Source organism: Magallana gigas, chromosome 8 (genome assembly GCF_963853765.1).
Source record: "Magallana gigas chromosome 8, xbMagGiga1.1, whole genome shotgun sequence".
Taxonomy (NCBI): domain Eukaryota; kingdom Metazoa; phylum Mollusca; class Bivalvia; order Ostreida; family Ostreidae; genus Magallana; species Magallana gigas.
Genome location: NC_088860.1, coordinates 753014 through 779586, shown reverse-complemented (window position 1 = coordinate 779586; position 26573 = coordinate 753014). Strand labels below are relative to the sequence as shown.

General features: G+C 33.7%; 3 protein-coding genes across 6 annotated transcripts in view; all 3 read right to left on the bottom strand.

Annotated features, from left to right (window-relative positions):
* The window catches only part of LOC105347262 (monocarboxylate transporter 5), a 33099-nt gene extending 16823 nt beyond the window's left edge, over nucleotides 1–16276 (bottom strand). Inside the window, exon 1 of one of the 2 annotated variants that reach the window (XM_066068228.1) lies at nucleotides 16173–16276. Coding sequence is in view for 1 of the 2 variants with exons in the window: in XM_066068227.1 (XP_065924299.1) it covers nucleotides 7967–8025 (59 nt within the window). In the remaining variant the exon portion in view is untranslated. Of the gene's footprint in view, nucleotides 1–7966; nucleotides 8372–16172 lie in introns of those variants that run through there. The other variant, XM_066068227.1, reaches the window with a different exon arrangement.
* Nucleotides 313–16298, bottom strand: LOC117689831 (monocarboxylate transporter 5). Of its 2 annotated transcripts, XM_066068229.1 has the most exons (7): nucleotides 16167–16298; nucleotides 14239–14319; nucleotides 13510–13622; nucleotides 13090–13270; nucleotides 12701–12791; nucleotides 9817–9893; nucleotides 8521–9321 (listed from the first exon to the last, which is right to left on the bottom strand). In XM_066068229.1, the coding sequence occupies exons 1-7, from the start codon at nucleotides 16182–16184 to the stop codon at nucleotides 9268–9270; spliced, it is 615 nt and encodes a 204-aa protein (XP_065924301.1). In that variant the 5' UTR covers nucleotides 16185–16298; the 3' UTR covers nucleotides 8521–9267. The 2 variants fall into 2 exon arrangements, with proteins under 2 accessions (XP_034327910.2, XP_065924301.1); XM_034472019.2 differs by lacking the exons at nucleotides 8521–9321; nucleotides 9817–9893; nucleotides 12701–12791; ... (1 more) ...; nucleotides 13510–13622; nucleotides 14239–14319 and adding exons at nucleotides 313–1346; nucleotides 1555–2589; nucleotides 2705–2851; nucleotides 4563–4706; nucleotides 6165–6232 and having other exon boundaries at nucleotides 16167–16229.
* A 1141-nt stretch (nucleotides 16299–17439) lies between these two features.
* LOC117680382 (monocarboxylate transporter 5) lies at nucleotides 17440–24846 on the bottom strand. Of its 2 annotated transcripts, XM_066068226.1 has the most exons (6): nucleotides 24698–24846; nucleotides 21032–21099; nucleotides 20504–20647; nucleotides 19048–19194; nucleotides 17898–18932; nucleotides 17440–17688 (listed from the first exon to the last, which is right to left on the bottom strand). In XM_066068226.1, exons 1-6 carry the CDS (start codon nucleotides 24703–24705, stop codon nucleotides 17522–17524), a joined length of 1569 nt encoding a protein of 522 aa, XP_065924298.1. In that variant the 5' UTR covers nucleotides 24706–24846; the 3' UTR covers nucleotides 17440–17521. The 2 variants fall into 2 exon arrangements, with proteins under 2 accessions (XP_065924298.1, XP_011454550.3); XM_011456248.4 differs by lacking the exon at nucleotides 24698–24846 and having other exon boundaries at nucleotides 21032–21253.
* Between the last annotated feature and the right edge of the window lie 1727 nt (nucleotides 24847–26573).

Sequence of the window (26573 nt, the reverse complement as noted above, 5' to 3'; positions counted from 1 at the left end):
GGATTTTGGGACGTCTTCTGTATCTGTGAATCACATGACACGCTTATCCTTAAACACTGCAATATCTGTCTAAATTGGATCGGTACAGCTGATTAATGCTATTATGCAAAGAATATTTGAATGAAAGATCGTTTAATTAGTCATATGCAGTCACGCTAATCTGTGTCATTTCTAGTCTGTCATGGTAAACTAAAAGACGCCAAACTTTAAAAAGGGTACATAGTAAAGACTATAGCAGAATTCGTAACATAGGAATACTCAAAGATTGATTTAATGCGATACACATTTAATGACAATTCATTAACAGAAAAGTCTATACTGTATGAGACTGTCAAACATTCCAAATGACAAAAAATTATTTTCACCGCCATTTATATTCTTCCGATATAAGTTTTAAAATCTGATGTTCTCCATGCTATCCATTTAAGATTTCACAATATCCACATGTAGGGCCTCCGACTTATAGACAATATGATATTACTTACCTTGAAAATCATTCATTTTAGCTTTTTTTTATCTTTATCTTAGAAATAGAAAATTGTCTCCACTAGCTTAAGATACTGTTTGAATATATTTATACATTAGTTCCTATGATACCTTTGGGAACCTATATTTGGTTTCAAGTCATTCATTTTTTGAGACTTCATATATTTTATATCAGGATGCTTGAATTGTTAATATTAGCATATAAACATCAGGTATAATTATGAAAGAATAAGGATTTTAAAATCACCCACTTCTTTTATTTCCCCTTAAGCAGGTGATTTTAAACATTTTTTCTCTTTGGATAAAAGATCTACGTGTGCTACATTTAATTGAAAACATCGTTAAGAGCCAATGTTTGGAGTTTATATGTTCAAATTGATCATATAGAGAGGGAACGTTGTCTCAGTCTATAAAAAGATCAAGAAATCCCCCCTACTTTCACTGCTGATGACAAGGTTGATATTCAACTACTATTATATATACAATGCAAAGAAATAGTGCTTTAAGCATAATAATAGTGCATACAAAATGTTTGATATCAGATCAGCACATATCTAGCGGGTTTTGCTTCTTCTCGTTTCATTTCGAATTCAGGTTTGTAATTTTATTCATTTGGTCATATATTGATTTCTTTTCTACTTGAGTTTTTCCTGTCTATATTGACATTATTTTAAGTTTATAAATTATCGAGAATCACGCAGAAAGCACCACCTCTTCTGACGGTCGAGTTACATTCTCCATTTTGTCCTGACGTTTTCTGACACACGGTTCCATCAGTAAGGTCAGCCCAGACAGAATCAGACACGCCCCCATGAAGTAGAAAGACGGCATATAGGTGAGGTATACGTCCCGGAGGTACCCTTCAAGATACAAGAACATTTCCTACTTACTAGCTTGACAAAATGAGAAATTATATTTGTTGACCAGTAGGTCTCATCAAATAAAAATGTACAGTGTTAAATTGATCTTTAAAAGTCTCAACATTCTCTAAATCTAAGTGAAGTTAGATCTAGTTTTCTTCTAATCTAAATTTATTGAAGGAAAGTTTGAGAATAGTTTTGTTTTTACCTAATAGTGGAGCTCCCGTTCCCATAGTTATCCCTTGTCCCAGGATAATAATCCCAAAAGCTGTTCTGAAATTTTCTATTCCTACGAAGTCCACTACAATACTTGGCGTCATAGAGAAAATGGCACCGGCAAAAAGACCAAACATAACAGCTAGGGCAATGAAACTCAAGAAAGACCCATAAAAAGAGCAGAGCGCCAAGGTGATAGCAGTCACAAGTTGGCTAACAGCCAAAATCGTGGAGTTCTTAACTCTACGCTGATTGGCTATTACTCCACATAAACCTCGACCAATGAAATCACACATATTGGTAACAGATACCAATAACGAAACTTCTGTTGTAGTCATTCCATGGTCACGAGCAAACGGGGAAATATAAATATGACCATATGAAGATCCTATACTTCCAAATAAGTACACAAAAAGATACATCTGTAGCAATGGCTTTTTAAGGAGTGAAATAATCATAATTTTGTTTTTGACATCTTTTTGTGCTTGCGATTCATTTAATTGGGATTGGGAAAGGCTGTAAACAACATCTGTACTTCCTAGACTACAGAAACTCTGCGAGAGACGAGAGCTGTGGTGTGTTCTAATATCCAGTCGATGTGGCAAACTCCCCCATGTTTCATCGTTTTCGAAACTGGATAAGACGCCATTTCCAGGTGTCGGTATTTCACTCAGAGATATTGAGCGCTTTTTGCCCGTCGGTACTTGTGAATACTCGTGATTGTCTTGGATTTGAACATTAGAATATTCCGGTTTGGATTTGCTGTTGCTGTTAGAGGGGTGGTGAAAAAGAGATGGAGGCTTTAGTAGTCCTGCTAGAGCCACTACATTGAATATAACTCCTGAAAAGATGAGCATGGTACCACGAAGACCGTAAACGTCCAGAAGATAGCGATATAAAGGAGGAACAACGAGTCCGCCAAAACCTGCGGATGCCATTAGAACAGAGTTTGCCAACTCCCGCCGTCTGTCAAAGTATAGACCAATCAGGTAGGCTGTCGGACCATGGATGGTAGCACACCCAATTCCTGGAATGAACAAATTGTAGTATAGTCTCAACAGGCAAGAAATCGATCACAGAATGGACAAAAACTTGAAAAGTCAAAGAGTAAAAAGATTTAATTGAAAACGGATAAAGCTCACCGTATAGAACTCCATGTGTGAAAATAAGGATCTCAATTCTGTCTGCAAAGAATCCGATGAAATAAGCAATGGATTGGAGGAATCCTCCGACGATGATCATCTGACGGGCGGACAGGTGATCGAGTCCCACTGTGAGGATAGGGAGGGCTGTAATATTAAATTTACTACATATTTATTTAGATAGGTTTACAAACTAACAATACCTGGAAAGTTTTTATAATGCATCATTCATATTAAAAAACCCGCGATTTTCCTAAAGATTACTCGACATTTTGCTGATATTTTCTAGCGTTTGCACATAGAAATGTAAGTAATTTTTAAACATTTTTCACCATTTTTTAATTACACGTATTTTCAATTGCTGACATACCTAAAAGCAACTGACTCAACTTTGGAAAAACTTGAATATCGTTATCAAATGTTACGTACTTCTTCACATCAAAATTGTTTTACAAGAATGAATTATATTTACATTAAATGGTAAAATCCGTTTATTTAGGATTTGAAAAAAATTGTTTTCATTATGTTGTAATACAAGGTCAAAAATCAAACACACGTGTTACGTCTGAAACTAAAATGAATGCATGCGTTTTTCTAAATTCAATTTCTGAACACGACCCCAAATAAATTAAATGAAAGTTTGCAAAATTAGGCAATGCTATATAATAAATAAGATGAGTTTCAAACATCATGTAAATATTGTAAGTCGATTTAATTCCACGGTGTTAAAATTTCACGGTTTCTCAAATAGAACCAATTGTGATTTTAACTCAACGCTCCATGAAAACCATTTGATCAAAGTATAAGCATTAACATGTAAGTTTATGTAAGTATTAACGATGGGTTTAATTTCGTGGAAAAGAGCTTCTTCTCTTTGCATAACCAATATTTTAAATACATGACTTATATAACAAAAGATGGTGGTCAAAGTTCATCAATTTTGGAACGCCTAGTAAAATCATGTAATATGACGGAGACACCCCTGCAAATGTTATTGTCCTTCAAATTTTAGACCACATGGTTTTATTTGACCCTTTCATTTTCGCAGTAAAAATCGTGCCTCATGTTTATAGTCTATTTCACAGAATCTAGGTTCTTTTAGTCAGATATAAAATCTAGAAGTTTATGGATTTAAACTTAATCTTCATTCATTGGTGAATAAAATGTGTTCTAGAAATAAATGTGACAATAAAAAAATTAGTTTTTGTCTGCTGTTGCAACAACTAACATTCTTAAAAGAGATCCCTTTCGGATTTATTACGTACTTGGCAACGATAAAGAAAACATTCCGATCACATTCGCTGGGGTTGGAGAGGTCGGTTAATAGAGAAGGTTTCACAGTTGCTTCAGCGGTAAGCCAAATGACGGTATGTCAGTCAAGACTTTTATCACTTAACTCTAGTTGAAGACATTTTGTAGAATCGGAAAAAAGTGATATCTTATTTCAAAATTTCTAACTGCTTATCCTTAAAGCTAAAGTAACAGTCACTGAGATACAAAGACAGCATACTAGTAAATGAGAAGCAAGATGGAGAAGCTGTGTATCAGCATGTCATGATATAAAGGCAGTGTAGAAAGGATTTGACTGCAATGGAGAAGAATGTGGTGTAGAAACAGTGTGATCCAAATAAACACCTCAAAGCAGTCCCTAATTCATTCATTGAAAGGTGTCGGATGCTTTTTAAAAATTACCTTAACATGTTTTGGAACACCTTTTTGAAAAGCCTATAAGTCAAAAATAGTAGATTTGTGAACTATTTGAATAAGACAACGTTGATTTTACTATAAGAGTTGCATTCAACACTCTAGATAATCCAAATTGTTCGAGAATTAACTTTTAGAATGACCGTTGACTTACAAGCGATGCTGTAGACGGTCTGTAGAACGCCCGGTATGATGGAGGTTATGAAGGCTTCAGACTTGTAGTAATCCTGAAAGGCCACGAAGAACAGGCCCGAGGTCTTGAGGGTTCCGTAGTATATCATGAAGATCAGGCTGGACCCTGTGTTGTAGGAAACATATAACAGCATGTTGTAGTTTATAACAAAGCCATCAAAATATCTTACTATGACATTTCAATGATAAAGGTTATGAATTTCACATTACTCAGATAGACTATATATATCATGTTGGATTCTGGCTCAATGTATTTTGTAATATTGTTCTAATTATTATCAACACATGGTACATAATTCAAAGGTGGAGAAAAAGCTTAATTATAGGTAATATGTTTTACGGTGCGACCGTTGGGGCAAGCGCAGCATGTGATCAAAAATGAATTATGATAAATCAATAAAAATAAAAGTAGTGACGTAAAGTAAATGAATTTGAATGCAAAATAAAATAAATACACCTTTTTTTCCAGTAAATTTTCATTATGCATGTCATAATTCATAATCCCCCCCCCCCCCCCCGTTTAAAACAAATCAAATTTAGCCTAGGTATAAAAAAATTTGTTGATCACATTAGGAAAATGGATCCCCCGGGAGCATGTAATACCGTAAATAGTAGTGAAAATAAAGACACCTTTGAGCAGCTAAAGAGCTAAAGGCATACCACGCACTCCCCATTCCTCACCCCGATTAGAATTTTCCTGATTTTGAGAATTTTATTTTTCTTTTTGCTTGTGAAGATTTTTTGAATGATGTTGCCACACCCCATTTAAAAAACGTTCCTGGAAATTACCGTAAATATAGTGAATAAAATAAATGTGGGCATTCATCCAAATAAGAGCGAGTTACAGTTGTTTCCTGTCTCTGAAGAAATGTCCCGAATCGTTTGCCCTGCAAGATTTTGAGAAGATTTTGGTATTTATATTTCAGCAGATTTACAATAACTACTTATAGAGTAATTTCCCCTTATTGTGACGTCAAAGTTCACGTCGGTCAAGTGTAGTCTGTCTCTTTGAAAAAACTACGCGAAAAATACTGTTTTGTTTACTTAAAAAGCATGATGTTCTGGAAATTACACAATTTATCTCTTTCTCAAAAGTTTTACTTTGATTCTCGCGAGATGGTATCTAGTCTAGTGAGATCGGCCGACATTGAGGAATTGCATTGTGGGTCGAAATTTACTGACTCCGAAAAATTCTGTCGGATCAATGTGTAAGAAATCAATTGTGAAGTCACTCGAAAGGACGATAACTCCGTTAGTCTTAAAAGTAATGGAAATTGGCGTTGTGTTATTTACAATGCATACATGTACATAGTCTTTTATCTTGTTCTCGTGAGAGTGTGAAATGGGAAACCATAATTACAGGGAACTACTGGGACGATTAAAACAAGGCATTACTGGTCCGATTTACTGACGCCAAAAAAATCCGTTGAATGAATGGCAAATAATCCGAATTTTCTATTCACACACGCCTTGCCGGTAGAGCTCGCTTCGCGCCGGCGCTGCGCGCCGGCGAGCTGCGCTCGCTATAAAAATAACTACTGTCAGATCACTGAAGAGGACTTACCCGCGAGGATCACCCAGGCCCATCCTTTGTCCACGGGGTTGTTGCTGGAAGTCGGATTATTCGTCATGCTGGTCAGGTGTAACATGAAAATAAATAAGTTCTATTCCTAGATACAGTATCATTGTTTTGCGATTTCAAACAAATACTTCTATCCTATTTTCTGATGTGTGTTTCACACTCTTTGCAGGCATATATATATATATATATATATATACATGGTATCTTTGGTACACATCTTTTCTAGTTATTGTCTGATTTATGTACATCCTTTGTCTAGTGATATTTTATTGTTATAAATTCACTGTATTATTCTTTGCCAATTGATTTCCTTTCTGTTACACGTTATTTGCCCAGTAATGGAATTATTGTGATGCATTTCTTAACTTTTGAACATGATAATTTTGTAAGAACACGTCTTGTAATAATTAATCTTATAATGTTCATTTTGTTTTGTGCATGATAGGTGTAATATTTAATTAGATAGTATGCATTTTAGATGGTATGATAAATGTTACTAATTATGTAACATTGACCGTACTTAATTAGATAGCATTTATTTTGGAAAGTGTATGATTAGTTTGATATGTTAAGACAGAGTTATCTTTGCCTTGTGTATGATAAGTGTAATATTTCAGAAGATAGTGTACATTTTTATAGTGTATGATAAGTTTAAAATTTACTTTTATAGTGTGCATTTTGTCAAGTGTATGATTAGAGTAAAATTTATTTACATAGTATGCATTTTGCCTATATTGTCTTATTATATAGTGCGTATTTTCCCTAGTGTATGATAAGTGTAATATTTATTTATGTAGAGTATAATTAGAGTAACAATGATATTTTATCACATGTTTAGCTCAAAATACGGCAAATACCACTCATGTAGTACAATTTTGATTTTTACAACACACACGCCGTCAAAATAAAACATTACGTAGGTTTAAATAGGCAGTAAAAATAATAATTCAAAAGTGTTGAGTTTGTAAAGTGGAGCATGTAATGCTCTTTTACTTTTTTTTCTTCATAAATTGATAAAATGATTTTCGAAAATTAAATGTTTTTGTTTGTTAAACTTCAAGGAACTTTTAAGTTGTTGACGTCTTGTAAGAAATGTGTTATGCGACTAACAATTATATTTTTTAAAACCTGTGATAAAAAGAATCCCTCGTATTTGCGATGATTTTAATTCAATTCGTTGTTTGTTTTCTATCTCCTCGCTAAGGCTCAGGGATAGAAAACACACAAATTTTTGAATAAAATTCATATGCCTTCGCAAATCGTGAGGAATCATATATATATATATATATATATATATATATATATATATATATATATATATATATATATATTTAATATAGTTTAGCATTCAAGTATATAGTTTGCGTTTTGCCTAGTGTATGATAAGTGTAATACTGAAATATATTGTAATTGTTTTACCTGGTTTATGATTAGTGTAACGCATTTTTAACAAGTCAACTTAACCTTACCTCTTTCCAAGAATTGTCTCATTGTTTCAATTTTTGCTTAAATTTTACTTACCTAGAAAGCTCGTCAGATTTTGCCTATTTATATTTCATTATTGGAATTTCTTCCCTAAAAAGAGTGATTAGTTAAAGCTGAAGCGCCGCGATTTAAACGGCTGGTTTAGATACAAATGTAAATGAACTAACGCTGAGTCTAGAATCGGTATATACGCTATATGAATGGACACGCCTCGATGCATTTGCTTTCCAAAATAGAGCTGCGTGGTCACGCGAATACGTATCGAGCACTCGAGTATATCGATCCAGTACAATACACACCCGAGTACCGGAATAATATTTTCGAAGAATTGGGTGACCAGGCAAAGACATCGCATCATCAGCTAGTGCACAAGTAAGCAAATCACTTCAATGCACGCAGCACTGTTGATAAAATCCATGTTCCTACAGTTATAATAATATAATAATTCGCAGGTGCCACGTTCTGACACGTACATCCATGAAATCAAAACATCTTAGTCGATGAGATGTTTGCAGATTTCAAGCGTTTGTAGAATTCAGATCAGGGAGCAGTAATTATTTCTTCAAAATGAAAGTGGGAAATGAACAAAACAAACGGGCGGATCATATCTCCCCCATAAGGAATCGTTTTAGAGACTTTGAACTCTTTGGGGAAAATTGTACTAAAATACATAAAGTAAACAATTTCCATATGACCGAAATCCCACCTCTTTATCACATCAAATGGTACCATGAGGGAGGGGGTTCCAGACAACCGACCCCCCCCCCAAAAAAAAAAAATTAAAAAATGCTGTGGTGCATGTGAATTGAAATTTATTTGAAAATATTCTTACAAAAACAAGAATTTACCTAGCTGAAAAAATGGGCCTAAACGGTCATATTTTTGACTGCAATAAAATGGTGTATTGTCTCTACAATAATGACTTGGGGAGGCAAAGAGAGGAAAAGAACTATGATGAGAAATTACTTTTTTTAACAAAGGGTATACTGATGCTGAAATCTTTATAGTTTTTGACAATGACAGGCCTAATATCTCTTCAAATAATCATAAAAACATTTACATGTAGTTATGTTTATATGCAAAATTTGATGAATGATTGATCCCAAATTTCTAATTAGATTATAATATCTACCAATTCAAAACTCGAAGCACAAATATAAATACATATATTTCATTGACACAAACACAATAACAATAATTGGCAAAGGCTCAATATATGCATAAACAGAAGTATTGTTTTATTACACACCAGTATGAACGATATATAAATATCACTCAAAATTAAAAAAATCCTGAAACATTCAATATACAAAACTTTTTTGTAGAGATCCTTGTGATAACAGGGGGAAGTTTAAAAGTTGTGCATGCAAGCGGAGACCCTGCAGTAATTGTAATAACACAAACTGCCAGTACAAGTCAACCAAACTAGGCCAGTGAGCACAGTAAGACAATGTATATGTAAATTCTAGGAGTGTTGGCCACCAATTCCTGATGTTCACCCTCCCACCACGATGAAGTCCTCCTAGATAGAGAGGGAATAATATTTTGTCGTTTTTTTACCATCGCCACCATCCATATACCTCAAACAGCAGTCGTAATGTTATCCAGAATGAAGGAGTAAGCCGCAATCAACAGCTTTCTTTGGCGGCTTGCCCTGAAAACATCAATGACCAAGAGCTTAGTGTTTCTTTGATGGTATGAAATGTATTTCACTGATTTTTTTTTACAAAATGATACACAAAAAACAAATTTTGGATATTTTTTTTTACATCTACAGTTTTTAATTTTTTTTTTATAGAATGCTGTTGACAGTATGCCTGTTGATGAACTGCGGCAAAGAGTGAAAATCATGACAGCTGCCGAACCAGATTTTGTAAGACCTTTTCTAATGAGGCGGATGGAGGATAGTGGAAGGAATGAAAACTCTAATACAAATGTGCAATGGTGTTCATGTGGGGTATGTCGAAGTTTTGATGATCCCCGCATGAACATCTGTTGTAGGCAATTTCCATGCATCACCTCAAAACCCGAATTCAGAAATTTGTGCTTGAGGCATGATGTATTGGAGGTTGCCAACATTTTGAATTGGAGTTTTCGGACTAACCAAGATCCTAGTTATCAACTGTCGACATTCAGAAACCAGGCCTACAGAAACTTTGTCCTGTGGCAACATAGGCGGCTGGGAGCTGGAAGGCGAATACCAGTTACTTCCTGTGTTTGTGTTGCCTTGAGAAGACGTTTTCCTGAGGCAAGCGGACAATACAGGGGTTACCATTCTGCTAATTCTGATAACTCTGAATAAATATTGAATGAACTCATTTATTCTCAGCTGTCTTTTTCTGCTCTGCATCTTGGCTAAAATGATTCATGATCCCGGATTTGTTTCCCCAGAAAGATTCTTCGCAATTGAATCCAAAAATATGGATTTTCTACTCTTTCTGAACTTGGTTTCAGAAACACCATATGTTGCTCTCATGCAAGCAGCCATCAGTTCTGAAAAATTATACCTGGTGATAAGTATTTCAAAAATTGAATGTAATAGTATAGAGTACTTGGATATATAAAGTAAATGAATGTACAGAACTCTGCATATGATGTACCTCAAGATACAATGTACATGTATAAGTATATTCACATAAATTATTGTAGTCATGAAAATCACATAGAGTTGACCCATGCCATATGATTTAGAATAGATGAATGTTCTAATGTGACAGAATTTCTAATGACATGCAATCAAAAATTTAAAAGCTATGAGAAAATCTGACTAATTATGGTGTGTCTAAAATTAATAAATGGTATTTTGATTGACAGCTCAACATAAGTATTTCCATTATAGTGATTTAACATTTAAACAAATACAGATTCTCATTAAATCATTTTTTCCGTGCTTCACAAATCTTTTACGTTTCTAACCTGGAATATATTTAAAAATTTTGGGTGCTTTCTCCTCATATGCAACCCACTGTTTCGTCTTCCTGGATACCTGGCCTTTAGCATACACTTCTCCATCCTGTCCAACCAATGGCATCCTTCCAAGGTGGTTGTTGTGGTCCATGACAGCCACCATGTTCCTAATATGATAGGCGTCATAACCATAGGATTTCTGTTTTGGACAGTAATGAAGGAGTGTATGGCTAAAAAAGTTTTCCACAGCTCATGTTTGTCGACAGTTGGTGTAAAATTTCATGCTTCCACACCAATCTCTGTTTGTTACCAACATCCTAGAAAAAGGATTAATACATTTCAGTCAGATCATATAAACACAATGAATTAAATGCATAAACCCAAAATAAACCCAGAGTGGTCACAGAGAGTAAACCCCGATAAGAAATAGACCCCAGAAAGCAGACCTAGGTGTGTATTTAGAATATACAAGGGCCAAGGGGTGGGGCTTACAGACGGTAAGATAAGTAAGAAAAAAGACAGATATGCTTCACAAATAAGCGGGTAAATTGGACCCCAAAGCAATACCAGAGTAAACCCAGAGTGGACCAAAGGTAAACCCAGAGCGGACACAAATATTTAAAAAGCAAACCCCAGGTAAACCAAAAGTAAACTCCGAAAGTCAACCCGGGGTTTAGTTATGGTCTACTCTGGTGTTAGGTTGGGTCTGATCGGTACAGTATATGATATATGTAGATAAAAATTCTAAATTATATTTACCGTCCACCTGCCCACACATGTTTATTGATGATATGGTACAGGATTCCCATCCATCTCTTCAACAGACGCTCGACACTGCCTTTACAAGTACTGCAGCACCACCAAAAATGATTCACAATAGGCCGTATCCATTGCAACAGTCCTCTGCATCCTGGTTTCTTTGCAATATCAGAAAGAGATGTTGTGAGCTTTTTGGCCTTATGCCAAATGTCCAAGCTGTGCTGCAGGTGCTTGTATGGTTCTGATTCTACAATATAATCAATTTTATTTATAGAAATAGGGAGTACTAAAAATATAAATACCAGTACACAATTGTTAATTCTTATCTCATTTCATTATTGGTCCTAGAATCATGCAATACAGTTTAACATCACCCTCGGGGCTAAAATGAAAATTATAGTATCACATTGTTTACCGGGGTGTATAAGAGATAGTGAGTAAATGTCAAAACATTTCAAATCATTTAAAAGACTCGTGCAAGCTATTCAAATATCGAGGAAACTAATTGTTGAGTAGCAGTCATTCTTTGGATTTTATGATTGCATACATACATGTACATTATTTTATGATTTAAAATTACTGGTATTTGCTGATGTTCCTAATGTTTCCCTGAATATGTCAATAGAATTTAAGAAAATGATGCAATTTGACACTGTAGCAACAGCTAGGCATTATAAAGTAACTGTAGTTGCATGTATAATTGAGTAAGACAGATAATGTATTTGCAATTCTGTAATAAAATCAACCTCTTGTCACACAGATGTATACTTACTCATCAAAGAAATTATGTTTCTGCTAGCATCAGAAATGATTTCCCATATAACAAGAAGAGAGGCAGTGAGTAGATGTTGTAGTCCTCTGTCAATGAGAAGCCTTTCCATCTTGGAACTGTGCCTGTCAACTTCCCTGGAATCGCCTACTTCCATGTGTATTATGGCCTTGGTATTATTAACAGTAGAATGGCAGAGGATTCTACATGGTATATATATCATATGGGCTAACAGTGTACAATATCATTGATTTATAATATATATGTAAATAAACGTGACAGATATCATAAGGAATTAACCTTATTAAATTCCCTCTCAGCTTCAAAGCTTTCAATAAATATAAATATTGACAAAGTTTCTGAATAGATTTGAAGTTATCATGAGTTCACAACTGTATATAATGGCCTGTCTGATTTATGCATCTGCAAATATGGTAATAAACACACCCATTAGGCAATTAGAAATTGTAATGGTAAAAAATGGTTATTAGATCCTTTTTCATAATAAGTTTTCTAACACAAATCTCATATGAAATCAATGTCAAAATTTAAAGCACAATCAAGAACATATACATATTAATAATAATAATCTCCCTACCTGTAAGAAGCACCATGAGTTGGAGTAAAATACTAATGAAGCTTCTGCCTCCATAAAATGGTGTGGAAATCCATTTTCCTGGATGGCCATTCTAAAAATTAATATACATAAGGATAAACATGTACATGTGGTGTCTGAACATAAATAATTAGACATTTATTCATAGAGTAAAATATTTAATCATCAAAACCTCCAAACCATGAAAAATTCGAGGACTATCAAGTCATAAATAACTTTTAGAAACTTTTGTATACCACAACTTTATTTAATTGTGCATTGATACATTTTGTATCAATTCAAACAAAATCAAAGAAATGTGTATGACAATTAAGTTAATGTGATCAACAAATATTAGAATTTTATCAATAAGGAGTATTATGTAATCTTACACAGCAAAGGAATTTGTAGTTCACTCCTTCTGGTATCTTTTCTACTTCGACAACTGTTGACGGGTCTATGGGCTCCCCACACTGCTCACATGTTGTCCTCTTGATGAGACTCAAGAGAGCACCCTCACCAACAACAAATCTCTTCTCTCTCAGAAGAGAGTATTCATCTTCATAGTTTTCTCTAGAAATATTGATACAGTTTTACATAATCATATGTAACTTATGATATTTTAGAAGAAAAAAAACCATGTACTATTACACAACTTACTGAATCATGTTATAATGGGTTTATTTATGGTAATTTTAGCATACATTGTAGCAAAATAAATATTATATATGTAAACAAATATCAAGTACATATGAATGCTAAGTCCAGGTTATTATATCTTCTATTTTTGTATATCGATACATAGTTTATACCGTGTCTCATTCCACATTTCATTTCCATCTTCATACTCCTCCTCATGCTCCTCTTCCAATGATTCTTCATCACCAAATATCTCTCTTATCAATTCATTGACTTCATTATCCTCCTAGGGGGAATATACATATAACATAACAGCATCTCCTAATAGCCTGTTGCACAGAAACTAATTTTCAAAGATATTATATTGGTTAACTATATTATCAAAATTTGATAAATTTCACTGAGCCAACTAAAAACCTAATCAGGCATCCTGAGATTTGTACATGTAATACGATTTATTTTTGTTTGAATAAAGAGGGTATATTCCCTATGAGAGAGGAACAGACACATTCATATAACAGAAGCATCATCACGCACGAAGTATATCACAGGTAAATTTGCCTTTTTGTACTATTAAATTTGTAATTTCGAAAAGATTTTAATACTATAAAAGTAAGATGGAAATATCATGACAGACGAGACCAGGACTAGAACCTGGGACCCTGAATCTACTGGTCATGTGATTTACCAATTGAGCTTTCTGGTGTGTGCAACGGTAATAGTCTAACCAGAGACAAAACATTCATGTTATTTATGTCTCTAGTCTAACCATCACACTCTGCAAAAACGCATCGTAATTAAAAAATATATAAATATTAATTCTGTTATTCACATGCTGTGTAAATACGTTGTTAAATGGCTTTTGGCACTAACCATCTTCATTAAATTTTAATAATATATACCTCTGAGCTATAATTACATGTATCTTCATCTATCTCCATATTCTCCACAAGTTGGTCTTCCATGTTCAAAAGATGAAAAACCTGCAAAAAATTTCTAAATCGGGTATATGATGTCCATATAAAAGTATCATAAATATGCTGGCATAGGCTAATAACAAAAATTTCTCACCAGTGCATTGTAACACAACTATTACTCATAAAATAATGTGCTGGAGTGAACTAATACAACCTAAATACAAACAAAAACTAACTGTACATATAACCATGTGGTATAAGGTCAGTTTGATCCCCTTCTCCAGCATGCGACTATACACGTATAGGTGAAGGACTGATCCAAGGCCAGTATAGTTTTGAAAAGTATGCTTCGAGATCGTAAAAATTATATAGAATAAGTAAACATAGCTTAATCAAAGCTCACGTTGTAAGTAACATCATTCATTTAAAATGAAATGCATAGTCAAGAAGGCAATGAATGCACTGCGCAAAACATGACAGATTTCATATAAGCAACATTACAAATTACATGTGAATCGCGTAAATTAAGGTGGGATAACATACATCTTATATATTATTTCAAAAGCAAATAATAAGAAAAGATGTCATTTTATTGATTGTGCATTGGATTTCACGCTAACAATACATAAAACACTTATATCTAACTTACCTTTTTGCGTTTGGGACTTCAAAGAAATTTCCCTGTTTATAAATTACTTCTCCCCTAATCGAACTTTCGGTTTCAGAATACCGGTCTTGCGCAGTGTTCACTTTATAGCAGTCCGAGCACGGATAATGGCTGCATGACGAGTTTGTTTTTAAAAACCAATAAAAATGTGGAAATTGTTTAGGAATAGTGTCGGAAACACTTCTTACTTTGTATCGTATTCGGATGCTGCAACTATACTCGCTATCCTCTGTATCGCCAGGAATCCACTCAATGTACTTTCTTCTATAATTCGTCTACCTGTGAACGCGACCGTGTTCGAAAGAAAGAGAAATGGCCAGTGTATCTCTTTATATACACTATGTCTGCATGAAATTCATGACATTTTGTGGATAAGAGTGGTACTTGTTTATTTTTTGCTATTCAGTTCGGAATTCCCCTTTCTTTACTTTTGACACGTACTCCCCGAGATGTTTACATCTCGACCACACTCGCCTAAAATCAGTCACGCAGAGCGAACCTTTAGAGTAATGTTCTAACCGGCTATTTAAATCGCAGCGCTTCAGCTTTAACTATATGGTTTATAAAACGACTAGCTAGTTATCTTATCACTTATCTTGATATTTTTTTGCGTAGTAATGGTCCCATGAATACGTATACCTTGCCGAATTACTGTATAGTTGTCAATCGTTTAGTTTAAGAATTGGGGAGAGGTGTTCTTCTTAAATTGAAATGCTGTCTTTGAGAAATTATCGTCACCATAATTTTGCCTATTTGTAGTTATATTGCCAAGCATTTTTCCCACTTTGTTTTCATGCTTGAAGAAATATGGTTATAGATTCTTTGCATATTCTTATTGAAATCAAGAACTATCCTTATCTATTCTTAATCTAGAACAATATGTCTAGAGAATTGTCTAGAGCACTTATGTCAAGCATTGTTTACATATTTTGTTCAGTACATCTGACGACCATTCTCTAGATAAGAGTCAACAATCGGCGCTTCCTATAAGAGTGATTGATGTGTTTTGTGCATGTCTACAGAGAGCTGTTGTAATGTTTGTGAAATGTAATCATATTTCACTCTCAAAAGTGTGAAACTGTTAGAGTTTGGTACGAGTCTTCATACCCAAATCTGAATATCCATAAAAATAATCTCATTTGTACTACCAATGTTTTGTGAAGTGTGACCACGTGTAAGCGTTGGTCACGGAGATTTGCTAACAGAATAAACATAGACAACACATGTAGAAAAATCACAATCTTACCTGTACCTTTAGATACATGGCATACTTCCTTGGTCAAGAACTGGTACCTGTCAAAAACTACCGGTGTTCCTGTGCTGTCAGGTGCGTTTCCCTTCCGTATGATAACTGTCCTGTTTACATGTGAAGATCAGCTGATCGTAATAAAGGTGACGTCAAGGAATTCTTCCTTGAAGTTCTTTACACTTCTAATTTAGAAGACGATTTTTGTCTTTGAAGGGCACATCAATGAAAGAATTGGTCAAGCCCTAGTTTAACTGACCACCTGATAATGTTAAAAAAAATGATTCACTATTGCTTAAATTTATGTAATTTTCAGCAATTGTACAATTGAATATATAATAGTCATTGATGAAATGTATAGGAATATACATTACAAAATCGATTTGTAGTATTATCACAAAGACACTGGAAAATGTAAATATGTTGTTATTAAGTGTTTGTTACAATATCAGGTTATTATTGAACAGGTGACCAATTTTTATCATATCAGAATTCAATCGTGATATTATTTCAAAAATGAGTGACCAAAAAGGTGAACTATAGTCTAAATGTTTAGTAGTCTCAGAATTTAAGTTCGTATATCTCAAACAACCGATGGAATGGTACATAGTACCACAAGTGTCGTACCTATAACAAATTTGTACGTGAACTGTACATGTACTATGAAAACAACATATACCTTCCGACAAGTATGAGTAAAAAGGTTAAATATGGTCACAGAAAGAATAATTCTTTTTCACAACTTCTATCGGTGAAAAAATGTCTTTAACACTTTATTTAAAATAAATATATTATTGATGAGACTTTAATATATGGGGGGTTTTACTCGTGTAAAGGCAAACTAAGGAATAACATGATAAAATTCAAAAGAGTAAGAAAATAATGACAAAGTGGAATTGCTCTCAATTAAAATATAAGTACAAGATATTTTATGCACGAAGTTTTATAAAAATAATATATCTTGAACATTCTTAGATGCTGATTGAAATGCAAAATAAGGCGAGTGTCGTTGGGAAGGTCACTGCGAGAGGTTGTGACACATTTTCATCTCACAAGTATATGTATAACATCGAAAAGGAACAGTGTTTAACTCTATAAATGTCTATAGAAATCCCCTGCCCTATTGACCGTTCACCTTCACTTGCTTTGAAAAGGTTTCGACTACTAAGATAACACAATGCAAAGAAATTGAGCATTTAGCAAAATATTGTTGCATATTTGATATCTAATTTGCAAATGTATACCGGGACTTTGATTATTTAGTTTCTCAAGGTCATGTTTGTATTTTTTATTCAGATATTCACATTTTAATGAAGCAAAAAAATTATTTTTTCAAATTTAAAATTCGTCATAAATCACGTGGAAAGCGCCACCTCTTCTGACGGCCGAGTTACATTCTCCATTTTGTCCTGACGTTTTCTGACACACGGTTCCATCAGTAAGGTCAGCCCAGACAGAATCAGACACGCCCCCATGAAGTAAAAAGATGGTATATAGGAGAGGGATACGTCCCGGAGGTAACCTTGAAGACACAAGAACATTTCCTACTTACTAGCTGACAAAATGAGAAATTATATTTGTTGACCAGTAGGTCTCATCAAATAAAAAGGTACAGTGTTAAATTGATCTTTAAAAGTCTCAACATTCTCTAAGTCTAAGTGAAGTTCTATCTAGTTTTCTTCTTATTTAAATTTATTGAAGGAAAGTTTGAGAATACTATTGTTTTTTTACCTAATAGTGGAGCTCCTGTTCCCATAGTTATCCCTTGTCCCAGGATAATAATCCCAAAAGCTGTTCTGAAATTTTCTATTCCTACGAAGTCCACTACAATACTTGGCGTCATAGAGAAAATGGCGCCGGCAAAAAGACCAAACATAACAGCTAGGACAATGAAGCTCCAGAAGGACCAATAAAAAGAGCAGAGCGCCAAGGTGGCACCAGTCACAAGCTGGCTAATAGCCACAATCGTGGAGTTCTTAACTATTCGCTGATTGGCTATTACTCCACATAAACCTCGACCAATGAAATCACACATATTGGTAACAGATACCAATATCGATACTTCTGTTGTAGTCATTCCATGGTCACGAGCAAATGGAGAAATATAAATATGACCATATGAAGATCCTATACTTCCAAATAAGTACACAAAAAGATACATCTGTAGCAATGGCTTTTTAAGGAGAGAAATATCTATAATTTTGTGCTGAACATCTTTTTGTGCTTGCGATTCATTTAATTGGGATTGGGAAAAGCTGTGTACAGCATCTGTACTTCCTAAACTCCGGAAACTCTCTGAGAGACGAGAGCTGTGATGCGCTTTAATATCCAGTCGATGTGGCAAACTCCCCCATGTTTTATCCTTTTCAAAACTGGATAAGATGCCATTTCCAGGTGTTGGTTTTTCACTCAGAGATATTGAGCGCTTTTTGCCCGTCGGTACTGGTAAATACCCGTGAGTGTCAGGAATTTCAACATTGGAATATTCCGGTTTGGATTTCTCGTTGCTGTTAGAGGGGTGATGAAAAAGAGACGGAGGCTTTAGCAGTCCTGCTAGAGCCACCACATTGAATATAACTCCTGAAAAGATGAGCATGGTACCGCGAAGACCGTAAACGTCCAGAAGAAAGCGATATAAAGGAGGAACAACGAGACCGCCAAAACCTGAGGATGCCACTAGAACAGAGTTAGCCAGCTCCCGCCGCCTGTTAAAGTATAGACCAATCAGGTAGGCTGCCGGACCGTGGGATGTTGCACACCCAATTCCTGGAATGAACAAAATGTAGTATAGTCTCAACTGGCAAGAAACAGGCACAGAATGGACAAAAACTTGAAAAGTCAAAAGAGTAAAAAGATTTAATTGAAAACGGATAGTGCTTACCGTATAGAACTCCATGTGTGAAAATAAGGATTTCGATTCTTTCAGCAAAGAATCCAATGAAATAAGCAATGGATCCAAGGAATCCTCCGACGATGATCATCTGACGGGCAGACAGGTGATCGAGTCCCACTGTGAGGATAGGGAGGGCTGTAATATTAAGTTTACTCCAAATTTATTTAGATACTAGTAGGTTTACCAACTAACAATGCATGAAAACTTGTTATAATGCAGCAAACATATAAAAAAATCGATTTTTCTAAAGCTTACTCGACATTGTGCTGGCATTTTCTTGAGTTTGCACATAGAAATGTAAGTAATTTTTTAACATTTTTCACCATTTTTCAATTAAGTGTATTTCCAATCACTGACATACCTAAAATCAACTGACTGAACGTTGGGAACTCTTGAATATCATTTTTAAATGTTACGTACTTCTTCACAAAAAAATTCTTTACAAGAATGAATTATATTTACATTAAGTGGTAGAATCTGTTTATTTAGGATTTGAAAAAAATGTCTTTATTAGGTTGTAATACAAGGTCAAAAATCAGACACACGTGTTACGTCTGAAACTATAATGAATGCATGCGTTTTTCTAAATTCTGAACACGACCCCAAATAAAATAAATGAATGTTTTCAAAATTAGGCAATATTTTTAATAGGTAAGGTAAGATTCAAACATCATGTAAATACTGTAAGTTGTTCTAATTCCACAGTGTTAAAATTTCTCAATTAGAACCAATTGTGATTTTAATTACACGCTCTAAGAAAAAGAGTTGATCAAAATATAAGCATTAACAAGTAAGTTTGTGTAATTATGTAAGTATTAACGATGGGTTTAATTTCGCGGAAAAGAACTTCTTCACTTTGCATAACCAATATTTTAAATACACGAGCAATTTTGGAACCCCTAGTAAAATCATGTAATTTGACGGAGAAGTCGGTAAATAGAGAGGGTTTCACAGTTGCTTCAGCGGTAAGCCAAATGACGGTATGTCAGTCAAGACTTTCATCACTTAACTCTAGTTGAAGACATTTTGTAGAATTGAAAAAAAAGTGATATCTTATTTTAAAATTTCTAAGTGCATATCCTTAAAGCTAAAGTAACAGTCACTTTGATACAAAGACAGTATACTAGTATATGAGAAGCAAGATGGAGAAGCTATGTATTAGCAGTCATGATATACAGAGAGTGAATAAAGGAATTGACTACAATGGAGAAGAATGTCGTGTAGAAACAGCTTTTGTCCGAATGACACCCATTCATTGAAAAGCGTCAGCTGCTTTTTAAAAAATGCCTTCACATGTTTTGGAATACCTTTTTGGAAATCCTATAAGTCAAAAATAGTAGATTTGTGAACTTTTTAATAAATTGATTTTCTTAAGAGTTGCATTCAACACTCTAGATTATCCAAATCGTTCGACAAGTGATTTTTAGAATGATCTTTGACATACAAGCGATGCTGTACACGATCTGTAGAATGCCCGGTATGATGGAGGTTGTGAAGGCTTCAGACTTGTAGTAATCCTGAAAGGCCACGAAGAACAGGCCCGAGGTCTTGAGGGTACCTACGTATATCATGAAGATCAGGCTGGACCCTGTGTTGTAATATGATTATTACAGCATGTTGTAGTTTTATAACAGTATCTTTGAGTTCATTATCATCAGATCGACTATTTATGGTACTGACGTATATCATGAATATCAGGCTGGATCCTGTGTTGTAGGAAACATATAACAAAATTTTGTAGTTTTTTAACAATGCTATCAAGATATCTTACTATGTCATTTCAACGATAAAGGTTATGAATTTCATATCACTCAGATTGACTATATATCATGCTGGATTCTGGCTCAATATATTTTGTATTATTGTACTTTATATTATTAATACTAATTCTAATTAAGTACATAATACAAATGAGGAAACTCTAAGATAATGAATGTAAATGATTTCTGTAGAAACAAGGAAGAGGACTTACCCGCGAGGATCACCCAGGCCCATCCTTTGTCCACGGGGTGGTTGCTGGAAGTCGGATTACTCGTCATGCTGGCCAGGTGTAACATGAAAATAAATAAGTTCTATCCCTAGATACAGTATTATTGTTTTGCGATTTCAAACAAATAATTCTGTCAAATGAGTGTTTTACATGTTTTGCCTATAGACATGGTATAATTGGTACACATCTTTTCCGGTAATTGTCTGATTTATGTACATCCTTTGTCTAGTGATATTTTATTGTTATGCACTCACTGTATTATTCTTTGCTCATCGATTTTCTTTCTGTTACACTTTATTTGCCCAGTAAAGAAATTATTGTTTGCGTTCCTTAACTTTAAAATATGGTAATTTTGTAGGAACACGTCTTGTACTTGTAATATTTATTCATATTTACATTTTCAACTGTCTTTGTCTGTGATAACATTACGATTCAATTTTTAACCCTAAAACCCAATAACTTAATAAAACTTTAGTGACACAAAATTGGATTGTCTTATAATGATACTAATACTAATACTCAAAGAATGATTCCTTATTCCTTAAATATAGTGTGCATATTGCCTTGTGAATGATAGGTGTAATATTAAATTAAATGGTGTTCATTTTGGTTAGTGTGATTAGTTTGATATTTAATAAGACAGATTTATCTTTGCTTTGTGTATGATAAGTGCAATATTTAATTACATAGTGTTTATTTTTAATAGTGTATGATAAACTTAAAAAAAAGATTAGTGTGCATTTTTTCTAGTGTAAAATTTAATTACCTCGTATGCATTTTGCTAGTGCTTTATTAGTGTTATATTTAGTTAGATAGTGCTCATTTTGCTTAGTGTATGATTAGTGTAAAAAAAATTTATGTAGTGTGCATTTTGTGTAGTTCTCTAGTGTATAATTAGAGTTATTTATTGTTATATAGTTTGCGTTTGGCCTAAAGTATATAATCAGTGTAATATTTGATTATAAAGTGTGCACTTTGCTTACTGTATGTTAAGGTTAAGATCTATTAAATGAAAGGTGCCTACAGGTTTATGAAATTCAAGATATAAATTCTTTCAATGATGCTTCATAACAATATCTTTGTTTGATAGGGTGTACGGGGGCTTAAATTTTTGGTAAACACATTGAAAAATCATGTTTGAAACAACCATTTTCTATGAAATATGAAGGATAAAACTAACAAATCTTGGAGTTTTGTCCATTTTTGACTTATGAAACATATCTAGAATGCCTACAGTCTCTCCAAAAATGGCATTAAACAAGCCCTTGACCTCCTCTTTAAATGATGTCAAATTGAATATAGGTACCGGGATTACTTTTCCCATGATTAAATATAGAATGTCAAAAAATTGTTTTATTTTCTACATAACTCCTTTAAAACCGTAAAATACGGGAAAAGATTTATCATTTCAATTATGGCGTCATAATGGTTCTAGCACCAAAAAGACACCCTGAAATCATTTACTAGATCTTGGCCTTAAGATTAATGAGTCTGTTTTAGCAATTTAAAAACAATAACTTTAATGTTGGATTTTTTTTAAATGTGAACTAATGATTTGATACTTGGGTTTCAGAATATGTTTTTAAAATATGATTTGCCTCTCAAATTACATTTTTATAAGCTTTTTAAAGCATCCATTCTACTCATTGATTTTTGCGAAAAAATCACTAAAATCAGTTTTTCTCTCTTATTAAATGGTCAATATATCAGCTTTTCTGTCAATTTATATTTTTATATAAAGTCTTCATTATACAAAAAAATCAGAAATATTTTATTATTGGAAGCATAAAAAAAAATAATCAAAATTTCTTTAAAATTTAAGAAAATTAGAGGAAATGCGGGCTAAGCAATATCAATTTAAGTATAAATATTTATTACAATTTAGTAGTATAAGCTGATAGAAATTCTGATATTCTATCATTTTATTGAAGAATAGAATCTTCAAATCTTAAACAGATGCCTACAGAAGTACAAAGAGCTACACTTATTTTTTTATCATCCTTTACGTTGAGGAAAAGGGTAGTGATTTTGACCTGACCTTGATGCGAAAACAAAAAAGTCAAATTTAATGAAACTAATAGAATCATTTGGTAATATGATCTGTTTGACTGTCTCAAAATTTCATGAATTTCGTATTATTAGAAGTATGTTTGATAACGATAAGTCTCCTTCCTTAAACAATTTCTTGGCATTTCATGTTAAATCATGGGAAAAGTAATCCCGGTACCTATATTCAATTTCACATCATTTTAAAGAGGTCAAGAGCTTGTTCAATGTCGTTTTTGAAGAGACAGTAGGCATTCTAGACATATTTCATTAGTCATAAATGGACAATTCTCCTAGATTTGTTATTTTTATCATTCATATTTCATAGAAAATGGTTGTTTAAAACACGATTTTTCAATATGTTTACCAAAAATGTTAGCCCCGGTACACCCTATCAAACAAAGCTATTATTATGAAGCATCATTGAAAGAATTTATATCTTGAATTTCATAAACCTGTAGGCACCTTTCATTTAGAAGATCTTGACCTTAAGTGTTAAATTTAAAATAAGCATTAATTTTAGATAGTGTATGATTAGTGTAATATTTAATTACATAGTATGCATTTTGACGGGCGTTTGATCAGTATAGTATCTAATTATATAGTTTGCATTTTGCCTAGTGAATAATAAGTGTAATACTGAATTTATTTTATCACATGTTTAGCTCAATATATGGTAGATAACACTCATGTAAAACATTTAATGTTACACTGTGTATTCTTACCCAACGTGACGTCATGATAAAACATAACGTAGGTTTATATAGTCAGTAAAGATAATAATTCAGTTGAAAAGTGTTAAATTGTAAATATGAAGCATATAGTATTCATTTTACCTGATTTTATGATTCGTGTAACGCATTTTTAACAAGTCAACCACAACATAGCCTCTCTCCAAGAATTGTCTCAATGTTTCAATTTATGTTTTAATTTTGCTTTCTTAGAAAGTTTGTCAGATCTTGCCCATTTATATTTCATTAATTGTCATAAATTCTCTAAAGATGTTTGCTATTTTTATTTTCATGCTTGAAGTTATTAGTTAAGTGTAGATTCTTTGCATATTCTTATTGAAATCAAAAAATATCCTTTTCTATTCTTAAACTAGGCCTGTTTAATATGTCTAGAGCATTTTTGTCAAGCAATGTTTATACCGGGTATATTTTGTTTAGTACATCTGACAACCATGCATTCTTTAGATCAGAGTCAACCATCGATGCTTCCTAGAAGAGTGATTGATGTGTTCTGCGCATGTCTACAGAAAACGGTTGTAATGTTTGTGAAATATAATCATATTTCACCCTGAAAAATGTGAATTTGCTCAAATTTGGTATGAGTCGTCATCTGCAAACCTGGATGTCCATAAAAATAAGCTCACGTTTCCTCGCAAAACTAGTTTGTAGAGAATTTTAAAGGGATGGAGGGACAGACAAGGTGAAATGTTCTATCCAACGAAGAGTTCACGGTGTCAGATTGCAATCATCTGGTGTCCTAAGACCTTTGTGTAGAGTGACCACGTGTAAGTATTGGTCACGCAGATCAATAAATTAAACAGAGTGTACTAAAAGAGTAAACATAGACAATGGAGAATCTCCACAATCTTACCTGTACATTTAGTTACGTGGCATACTTCATTGGTCAAGAGCTGGTACCTGTCACAAACTACCGGTGTTCCTGGACCGTCAGGTGCGTTTCCCTTCCGTGTGATAACTGTCCTGTTTACATGTGAAGATCTGCTGATTGTAATAAAGGTGGCGTCAAAGAAATCGTAAAGTTCTTTAAAAATACATCTAATTCAGGAGACGATTTTTGTTGTAATCGATATTATAATAATAAAATGTTTGTTGAAATAACAGATGAAATAACAGGTGACTGAAATTTACTCATCTGAGATTTTTTTAGGAAATGAGTGACAATTTTTTTTTACCAAAGTCTAAAATGTTAAGAAGCCTCACATTTCTAGTTTGTATATCTCAAAGAACTACAAGGCACACGGAACTAAATATATCCCACCTACGATTAATTTGTACTGTAAAATAAAAACAGCGTGTATCTTTGATTGATAGGTCAATACTTTAGGAAGAGAGCTTCATGAATATCATAATCATGCCAACTACTGCACATGTGGAAATGGGGGAAAAAAATTTAAGATTTAATACAGTTTCACTATATGGCAATAGTTGTTCCTTTGTCAAGGTCATGGATTTTACAATTTAGTTCAGTGTTTTAGAAACTGCTAAACACAAAATAAGGAGAGAAGGTCAGCGTCTGAAAATTACGGAAGGACTGAATTCCTATTATCCATCTTTGTGTGTAGGGTTTGTATAATGTGAAATTGCTTTAACAGTATTTGATACTTCGTTGTAAACCTTCGGCCAGTCCCGAATATCATCTCTGATCGTGGACCAACTGGCTAAATTTTTCTCCTTCTCATGAATAATTCATACCCTATTCCGATTGGTTCTTTCACATTTTTGTAAACAAAATCACACTAATTGCGTTAAGAATTACGCTGCTCACATAGTGCGAACTTCAATTTTAAATATCAAACAGTAAAGAGTTTCTCTTTTTCATCGGTATATTGAGATAGATAAATTTTCCTGGAAACAAGGTTCAACGAGTTGACCGATTGTTCGACGGTGAAGCGACAGATGCCTACAAACAGTCGACAGATTCGTGCCGACTTGGTCTTGGACAAAATAGCAACAGAACGTGTTTTGTACATGGACTTTGGCGCCTTACTCGTTGGCATAAATAGAACAGAGCTTCAAGAAAATCTAGCATAATAAAATAATAGTAACCGCCCCACATTGACATACTCTTCGATTTGGAAATGGAATTACAGTAACACACTCTTATAACGAAGTCCCAGGGACAGGCAATTTTACTTCATTATAAGCGTAAATTGTTTTATCTGTCAAGTTTACAACATGTAATAAAGTCACGGGGAATGAAAATCACTTCGCTGTAAGTGTCAATTCATTATAAGCGTGTTCGTTATAACCGTGTTTCACTGTATTACTCTGGTTTTGCCCAAGTTTTCTAAACCATTATTTCATTCCTGAGTATAACAGTAATTCCAGGTCTTTTAACATTGCATGATTAAGAACTAGCTTAAATATCTGGTTTTCATCCAAATTTTCTCGATACAAGATTCAAATTGCTGAGCATCATGTTTTCACTCGTTGATGCCATTCATAATAGTGAACTTAAACAACTAAGATTCACTGAGCAATATAACTAAGGGTAACCCTCGGACACACAATAAGAATCAATATTCTAGGAATTTATACTGTCACCTGTAAAAAGTGACATTTAACTGATAATTAACTTAACAATTATCACTTTAACCAAACACTCTAAATAACATCCATACTTCATATTTATTCCAACAAATCAAAATACATTTTATGTTTACAAAACCAACTGTTTGTGAGTAGAATCATCACCGGTATATCTCTTTTAAAAAATTAAATAAACA